At 37.6% G+C, this 9,345-nt stretch overlaps 1 protein-coding gene across 2 annotated transcripts; it reads left to right on the forward strand.

Moving 5' to 3' along the window:
- Window positions 1–1,624: 1,624 nt before the first annotated feature.
- LOC130569623 (60S ribosomal protein L19-like) lies at window positions 1,625–6,641 on the forward strand. Of its 2 annotated transcripts, none has more exons than XM_057359373.1 (6): window positions 1,625–1,669; window positions 2,182–2,288; window positions 4,197–4,319; window positions 5,512–5,632; window positions 5,726–5,836; window positions 6,464–6,641. In XM_057359373.1, exons 1-6 carry the CDS (start codon window positions 1,665–1,667, stop codon window positions 6,585–6,587), a joined length of 591 nt encoding a protein of 196 aa, XP_057215356.1. In that variant the 5' UTR covers window positions 1,625–1,664; the 3' UTR covers window positions 6,588–6,641. The 2 variants fall into 2 exon arrangements, with proteins under 2 accessions (XP_057215356.1, XP_057215357.1); XM_057359374.1 differs by lacking the exon at window positions 1,625–1,669 and adding an exon at window positions 1,692–1,712.
- The last annotated feature ends 2,704 nt before the right edge of the window (window positions 6,642–9,345 follow it).

Raw genomic sequence — 9,345 nt, forward strand, 5'->3', positions numbered from 1 at the left:
GGATGAAAAATACAATGAGAATTAAATATGTCCCCCATTTTTTGATGAGTTAAAACAGGTTTTAGAGATTTAAAGCAAGTGTTTTCTTTTGTTAAAGATGTGTGACTATGCATTTTGTGTGGTTTCATGTTAGGAGCTGTAGATTTTTTAAAAAGTGAACATCTGAACCGGATATCAAAAAACCAGATCTCATTTTGTCACAGCACAAACACATGTAGCCCTATGGGTAGGCTAAGTGAAAATATGTTCTTGTGCAACAACTTTCAGAAATAAATAAGAAAGAGTGACAACGATTAATCCATCAGTTCTTTTTCATCCAGAGGTGAGGATTCAAAACACAAAATAAGGCTATTAGATTTTTTTATTATAATCCATAGCTGCTTTTTTTATTCATTTTCAGCAAGTTTCAGTGGTTGTTTTCCCTTTTCTGAAAAATGTTAATTTTTACATTTTGATCATTACATGATAGTCCTAAAGACTAGATAAATAGCCCAATTTTTTTTCTTTTCCATACACACCTTAAAAGGCGAAGTCTCAAATTTTGGGGGTGTTAATTCTATTTCCCCACACACACCTGTTTGCTTGGTTATTGACACATGACTGCCTCTCTGCCTGTCAAATTGCCTTGGTTTGATTTTTGATTTATTCCCTAGCTAGGACTCTTGACACCAGCCTTTTGTGTTTCAAGCTGCTTCAATCATTTTTTGTTCTGTTCTTTAGCATTTGAGTCTGCCCAACAGATCTATACAATACAAAAACAATAACTATTTGTAAGAAGTGCAAGCAATTAAGCAATGGCATACCTAGGCTAATTCGGCTTAGTGACAATACACTGTATAAGGATGAAATGATTCCATCTAATTTGTGGGTTAAATGACAGTGCATTTACAGTTATACATTTTGGCAGATATAATATTATTATTCGATTATAAATGAGCTAAATAATAACTGGCCACAACGTCCTTCGATTCCATTCAAGGACTTTGTTGCGTGGTGTTTGATGACCTCTTGTGGATATCAGGTACAACTGCAACTACAACTGTCCCAAAGTATACACAAATATAGGAATCAGTGTCAATTGCAATCTGTTACACTTCCACATGAAAAAACACTGTAGCATGGGAGTAAATTGTAGTAAAATGATTGGGTATTAGTGTTTTTAACATAATACTTGTAAAGTGAAAATAATCTTTAGTATTTTATAAAACAATCCAAAAAGCCACACAAGCGTAATATAAGCTAATCGTTATGTTTATGACGAATGTCCGCGACACTGCTCACTTCTTCCCCATATAGTGGACTCAAATGTCATTCGCTATATAGGGAATAGTGAAGGGGTGAACGAGGCAGCGGATTCAGTCACATCATGTGTGTTTACGTCATGTCGTAGACCATATGCCACTTTTTGTTGGAAAATACCATTTCGATTTTAAGGGCCCTCATGTTTCCAGTTTACGTCCCCCTTAACAAACAGTCACACTGGCTTACACAGGAACGTATAGTTTTAAGTAACATATTATTTAAATAGTATAGTATAAGACACTGTGATAATTGCTTGTAAAAACAAATGTGAAAGCTAATGATTTGTCAAATCTACCCAACCCTTATAATGGTATACCCCAGCGCTCAAAGAACACGCTCCTTTTCCTCAGCGAGTCGCCGCGATGAGGTGAGGGTACGATATTGCTCCTTCAAAAATGATGAAAGTTGTGGTAAATATGGTGTTTATCTTTTTTGTTTTGACAAACTGTTAAACGTAATTTATAGAACTTATCCTTGACGATGTTATCTGGCGTTGTTAATGAGTTTTACAACTCGAAGCGGTCACATCACCCTCCACGTTGTTTCGTAGTCGGCCCCCAAACAGCACAACTTATAAGACATTTGTGTACCCCGTAATTGCTTTGTATAACATAGTTGACTTTGACCCAGCCGGTTTGACGCGTAAAAATGTGTAATATTTGAAGTAAGCTTAACGTCCCAGCCCCAGGGTAACGTACTACAACGTGATTCGGGCGTTACGTTACCATTTTGTTTTGACGCGTAAAACTGTAATATTTTAAGTCTTTGAAGTGCATTGGAATTACGTTTAGATACCATAGTCGGCTTTAAGTCTAATTGGTGACTTAACTGATGACGTTATTTTATTTGTTTAGAATTGTTATGCATTTTATTTTCTAGCATGCTCCGGCTGCAGAAGCGCTTGGCGTCCAGCGTCTTGCACTGTGGCAAGAAGAAGGTCTGGCTGGACCCCAATGAAACCAATGAGATTGCCAATGCTAATTCTCGTAAGTAATTTACTTTATTCATTTAGAATTTTCAGTCTTTTTTGAGTCAAGTTTGATACCATTCATTTGGCATTTTAAGATTGTCTTAAAAGAATGCTCCAGTCAGAATGTAAAATGAGAATGGTTACTTATTATTAGGGTTGGGTATCGTTTGGGTTTTTCCGACACAGGTGCCTAAATCGACACTTTTAAAAAAGAGCCACAAAACACCAGTGGATGACATTAAAGAACAAACTGTTCAATTAAAAAATATTTATTAAGTAATAAAAACAGGGTTTACAGGGGGGGCACGGCCATGAAAAGGTTATAAACTGGTGTTCGTGGGGTCTGAACTTTAGATCTTCATCAGTTTGTCTAAGAGAATACAGAACGTTACATGCGGTTTTACACACTATTTAGACGTGGTATGGAGCAGGTGTAAATTTCTTTCGTACCAACTAACATTTTGAAAATACGAACAATTTCATCAATCCTTAAATTTATGTTTAAATTTACGAACGATTTACACAAAAAACACAACGTGTTTCATGAATGAGATCCAATGACACTTATGTAAGCGAACTGGACCCACAGCTAAACATTAAACGCAGCACTGTAAAACAATGTTAATGCGTGCTAACGTGACTGATTAAACATTACAGTTTGTCAATCGAAATCTTTCCACAGTCTTTATTAGCCTATCCTTTACTCAAGTAACGACAACAGATACTCTACGATAATCTACACATTTATACACTTATGCAAGCTAACTGGACCCGCAGCTGAACAGTAAACACTCATCAAAACAATAATGGTACATGCGTTAGCCGAATGCTAACGTGACTGATTAATGAAACATTACAGCTTATAAACTAAATCTATCCACATCCTTTATCGTGAATCCAAGTAATAAAAACGACAATTTTTTTAGACAATTGTGGGCTCACATCTGATTGTCAGAACTATTTCAGTAAGACTATAATAGCTGCACTAACCACAACACACAAAATGAGCAATTTTCAACATTCAATAGAAGATATACACGCATCTTATTAATCACACTTACAGGTTGTGATTCAGAGACGTTTATTGGTCCGAATCGTGCTGACCCATCTTTCATGGACAAGCGTTTAGCAAATCCCACATTGAACTCACCAAGGTTGGAGAAACAATTGTCAGGAAAATTACGGGTAAAAACGAAAGGTTTGGATTATACTGCTGTTTAATCGTGGGGAAATAATTGTATCCTCGGGTTCTTTACATCATTATCCTTTGCAAGTAAAATCAACTACATCCTTGATTTTGCAGCGCAGAGAACAGCTTTTTTTGACAGGATGTGTAAACACAAACTATCAGAAGTGTTTGTAGACAGGTCAGTGTTCGTGTTTCACGGGCAGGCGGAATTATGCAAATGTGTTAATTCGTTATGTCTGAATGTTACATGCCTGAGATAAAAAAAAGAACGACTCGTTAAGGCGATTCATGGTCCACAGTATCTTTATTTATCATGGACTTTTTTGATTAACAACTTTGCAGATTGTTAACATCGAAGGAAAGCTTTGTTACACACTGCAATAAAGATAGTTTCAGGAAATTCAAGTCACCCGCTCTTTAATGGGTTTGTCAGGTCTTGTGTCTGGTGTACACAGGGTGTTAGGAATACCCATACTGAAAATAGATACTTAAAAAAGCTTTGTTGTTTTCAATCCATGGTTGGGTCAGAAAGGGACAAACCTAGTTGTAGGGTTCACTTGACCTAGAAAATATCCATATTTGACCCAACCATTAAAACAGCACAGGATTTGTGTATATACCTTGAATGTACACTGTTGCAATTGTTAAGTGTCTGCAGAATAATGAACGGGATCTGTCAACATGCTTTATGAATTCTTGTCTTAATGTACAAACATGACTTTCTTTTGTTTGTAGGCCAGCAAATTCGCAAACTGGTGAAGGATGGTCTGATCATTAAGAAACCTGTCACTGTTCACTCTCGTGCCCGCTGCCGCAAGAACACATTGGCACGTCGCAAGGGGCGCCACACGGGTGTCGGTATGTTGAGCCAAGATGCATTTTGTTGTTTTCCTACAATTTCAAAAATGTGTCAATCGTTTAAGGGGTAAGTTACCCAAAACGTGATATGACCCTTTCCTCTGTGGAACACAAGAAGATATTTTGAGAAATGTCTCAATGGGTTTGTGTCCATACAGTTAATGGGGCCCCAATGTTGTTTGATTACCAACGTTCTTCAAAATATCTTTTGTGTCCTGCAGAAGAAAGTTATACAGTTTTGGATTGACATGACGGTAAGGAAATGATGAAAAAAATGTCATAGTTCGCCAACAAATGAAAATTCTGTGAAAATTAAAACCAATGCAAGTCAGTGGGTACAGCTGTGCTCCTATTACCAACATCCTTCAAATTATCTTTTGTTTTCTGCTGAAAAAAGGAAAGGCATACAGGTTTGAAGTAACAACGGTGAGTAAATGATGACAGAATTTTCATTTTTTTGTGAACCATCCCTTTAAAGGGGTTTCGTTGACTGTGCATTGTGGTTGTATCTGGTTGATGGTTATAAGTCAAGTCGATGTCAACTTGTCACTGATCATGTCATTAATAAAGGAAACAAAAGTAATGCAGGGCTTTCCGGCACCGTGCCGGATCTCCGGCTTGCGGCGTTTGACTGCGGAAAAAAATGTTTTCCTTTAAAAAGATTACATTTAAAAAGCTTATTGATATCAGTTCGAATTCATAAGTTCGCCTACCAATGGTATGAGAGAAACACGGCTATCACTCTCAACCAAACAAACATTACTAGCCAATCAGAATTAAAATGGGCGGGTCTTGGTTGCCGGAGTGGAGACGTCACGTTGGAGAGTACGTTAGCAAGCGAACAGTCGGCAGGATAGAGAGTAAGTTTATAAAGCCTAAGCGGGTGGCAGCTTTTAAGTCCATTATGACAAATATGACATATGCACAATCCATCCTCATGAATTTTCCCAGTCCGAAAATATTCTCGCACCACATGAATAACTAGCGATCACGTGAGGTGCCAAAATTTGTGTTCTGAATTTGTCCGGTACATACCAGTCTTAGTCTCTGTAGCTAACCCTTAATGATCGGTGAAAAGTCAAACGTCAAGCCTGAAGCGTCATGGTAGAGCATTAAAGTTGACTGGTTTGTGCAAGCTCTCTTGTGTATATATCTTATATTTTTTCCTTCCTCATTTGTTAATCGCTGTCAGGTAAGAGGAAGGGTACAGCTAATGCCCGAATGCCAGAGAAGGTTGTCTGGATGAGTCGCATGAGAATCCTGCGCCGTCTCCTGCGTCGTTACAGGGAGTCCAAGAAGATTGACAGGCACATGTAGGCTACGTTTTTCTTGTCTTCATACTTTATTAAAAACAAACAAAAATACGATTGAAGTAAAGTTTTTTTTTTTTATGGTTTCCTTTTTAGGTACCACAGCCTGTACCTCAGAGCTAAGGGAAATGTTTTCAAAAACAAGCGGATCCTCATGGAACACATCCACAAACTGAAGGCTGACAAGGCTCGCAAGAAGCTCCTGTCGTAAGTCAAAATAGCAGGATTTGAAAATGCTTACACTGGTATCTCGTAACGTTGGCATAAAATTGCAAATTAGGGACTGCAATGTCTGCAGTGTGGGATGGGTTTGCTCCAGTCCAGAGTTGAGAATTGCTGCTTTAGTTGAATATTTATCATAAAGAGTACAGTAATCCAGTGGTTCTCAAACTTTTTTGTTGTAAGGCCCCCTTTGTGTTAAGTGCATCACTTTGCGGCCCCCCATATAAAGACGTATAATCTTAAACTTAGAATTTTAATTAAACCAAAAACATTCAAGTTATACAATGCTGGAACCTCAATTCTTTTGGTTGGTGGTGTCATTTTTCTGATGTTTGATTGCATAAAATCTATGATAAATTTCTATATTTCATAAAATGCCACAAAATCTGTGGCCCCCTGGATCCATCTTGGGGCCCCCCAGGGGGGCCACGGTCCCCAGTTTGAGAACCACTGCAGTAAATCATAGGGGTGTGACGAGACACGTATCCCTCGAGACGCGTGACTCGCAAGACCAATCGGATCTCGCCACACTCCTAGTAATCAAAGAGGGTAGGCTGTTAGAAAAAAATGTGCAAGTGATGACTGAGTATTTTCTAACACCTTTTGTCATAGTGACCAGGCTGAGGCTCGTCGCTCTAAGACCAGGGAGGCCCGTAAGCGCCGCGAAGAGCGTCTGCAGGCCAAAAAAGAGGAGATCATCAAAACCCCGTCAAAGGAGGAGGAGACCAAAAAATGAGTGTTCATCTAATGGCAAACCTAGTTTCGGTTGTAATAAAAAAACCACAAAACATCAGTTTGTTTGATTGTATTCATTTGTAAGTAGATTCTTTTATCAAACTGACTTAAAATGAGGCAGAAATTGAGAAACCAGTTTAGACAGTGCTTGTTAAAGCAAAACTTTGGAGATTTCCAACCTTAAAATGATGTCTCTAAAATTATTTCAGTGGTAGAACAACTCTTAAGCGGACAAATTAAGCGGCTACAACCGCACTATGCAAGTTCTGTGTTCGGGTCCAGGGCCGTAGCTAGAGGATTGGGGGCCCCCCTGAAAAAATATTGATATGGGCCCCCCACGCACACATCATATACTGTACAATATACAAGCATGGAGGCCCACATACTGTATATCCTAATAGGTGTTTTTTACAAAATAACAAAACAGTTAACAAATAAATGCTAAACATATTAATAAATTAAATAATAATAAAAACCTTTTTTTTAAAAAAAGGACCAGCAATATAATAGTATTTCCCACCAGCCTGTTATAATTCTTAAATCAAAAAGTAAAAATTCAGAAACAGATAATATAGCAATGTAATGTAAAAATAAATAAATAATTAAATTAATAAATAAAACACTAATATTACTCGTTGTCTTAATTTAGATAATAAATGGTGCTGCATAATATATTATTGAACAAAGCTAATAGCTACATTTCTTCTTCCAAGAGCATTGTGTTGCATTCATGTTTTCTTGATCGTAACACAGCCGGCAGGTCCGTAATGCTTGTCAATGCGTCGTGACAGTTTTTTTTCTGTTTGTTATACAAAGCAATTAACTCTCTTTACAGTTGCGTTAAAAAAAAAACGGTCGGCGGCCAATACGCGCCAGTAGCCTAAATAAAATTATGTGATGCGGCGGCAGCGGTGGTTGATAGTTTACATGACAAACCTGTCTTAAAGAAGGTCTTGATAGACTGGGATACAGCAATTCTCCTGGCCTCTCTCTCCTTATTTTCATTACGTTTCTGGTAACCTGATTTATATTTTCTTTTCCCCGACATTGTCAGTCAGCATGTACATCGCTAACTTCATCTGACGTCTCCACTCTGATTGGGGTCGTCTTGTTCACGAGCTGGGGTGGGACTGAATACTTCGTATCAGACTAAACCATTTTTCGGGAGGGTAGAGGAGCAGATATTAGAAAATGTATTTAACCAAATTGCATGCTTTTTGTGGTTTTCATAATATCTCAGTTATACAACTAATAAAATATTAGAATTATTCACAGAACATGGGCCTATATAGTATAATTAATGGATTTTGTGGTGCCCCCTGGGCGGTGGGGGCCCCTAGAATTGTCCCCACCTTTCACCCCACTAGCGACGGCCCTGTTTGGGTCTACAGCCTACAGAAGAGTGCGACATGGTTTCCAAACAACCTTTCTGCTTTTGCCAGTTGCATCAGCTTAGTAAACAAAACCACGGGGAAGCTACAGCGACAAATTTACCACACTGTTAACAGACAATTGTGCTTATCAACCACATGGGAGAACCCATGAGCAAAGTTCTGTAGTTGATTTGAGATTAGCTTTAAATGCTTGATGTCTAGACAAATGCCGTATTCCTCTCTATTGACATAGAACCATTTAGTTTCGGGTTATACATTCTCGTTCAGATATGTTCAATTTATATTCTGGTCCTCAACTGTTAAAAGTATGACATTTTAAATGAATAGGTTTGTTACAGGTTTTTGTCAGATTTTAGCAGTGTAGTAGTATAAGGATTTGGCTTAAGGCAAAGAGGAAAAGTTGTTTAAGTCAAGTTTGTTCATAACCCTTTTAAAGCAGCTGTTCAGAAACAGACCTCGTTGAGGTCTGAAAACCTTGAGTAGAAAAAAGTAGGTGAAAAATACCCGGATGGTTTACTGGCTCCACTGAGATTTGGGAGCATGTATTGGATGGGCACTATTCTATCCCATGATGTCACAGGAGCCAAGGAGAGGGCAGATTCAAAAAAATTAAATGAAATGAAATTAACATAAAAAGTTAAACAATAAATATAATTAAGCTTCCCACATTTTTTTTAAACATAAAAACAAAAAGTGAGCATATAATATTTGGGCCTAATACTTTTGATTGTATTTGTGTATTAAGAATGTATTTTGATTGCATGTAGAATTTCCATCCATTTCGATGACATTTTTAACCTAAATAAAGTAATACACTCAATGTGATACAAATTGGTAAGGCATGTAAATGAAACCATAATTTGATTCAAGTAATAATATTAATAAATAAAATGTTTTAAATCACAAATCTGTGACGTGGAATTATTTGGAATTAAAGGGTGGTCTCCAAAAGAGTGGTTTTGCACCAGATATATTCAACAACAACGCTCTCTATTGGCTTGCCGCTGTAATGACGTTGATGAACCCAAAAGCAGAAATTCTAAGCTTTACATGGATACCAAACTATAATTCCCAAAGAGCGTGTAGCAGCGAGTCAAGTTTTTGATATATATTCAGGGTAGGAAATGTACAAAATATCTTCATGAAACATAATCTTAATATCCCATTCATTTACATTTATGCATTTGGCAGACGCTTTTGTCCAAAGCGACTTTTTGTTTACCTACATTTGTTTCTAAGTATATGCAATAACTGGGATCGAACCAGTGCTCGAATTGAAGGGGGGGTCCGGGGCCCCCATAAGAAGTAAAAAATGGACTTAGGGGGTCCTAACAAGTGACAAATGTGATTAATTCATGCAATGGA

This window comes from Triplophysa rosa, linkage group LG18 (genome assembly GCF_024868665.1).
Source record: "Triplophysa rosa linkage group LG18, Trosa_1v2, whole genome shotgun sequence".
In the NCBI taxonomy this organism is placed as follows: domain Eukaryota; kingdom Metazoa; phylum Chordata; class Actinopteri; order Cypriniformes; family Nemacheilidae; genus Triplophysa; species Triplophysa rosa.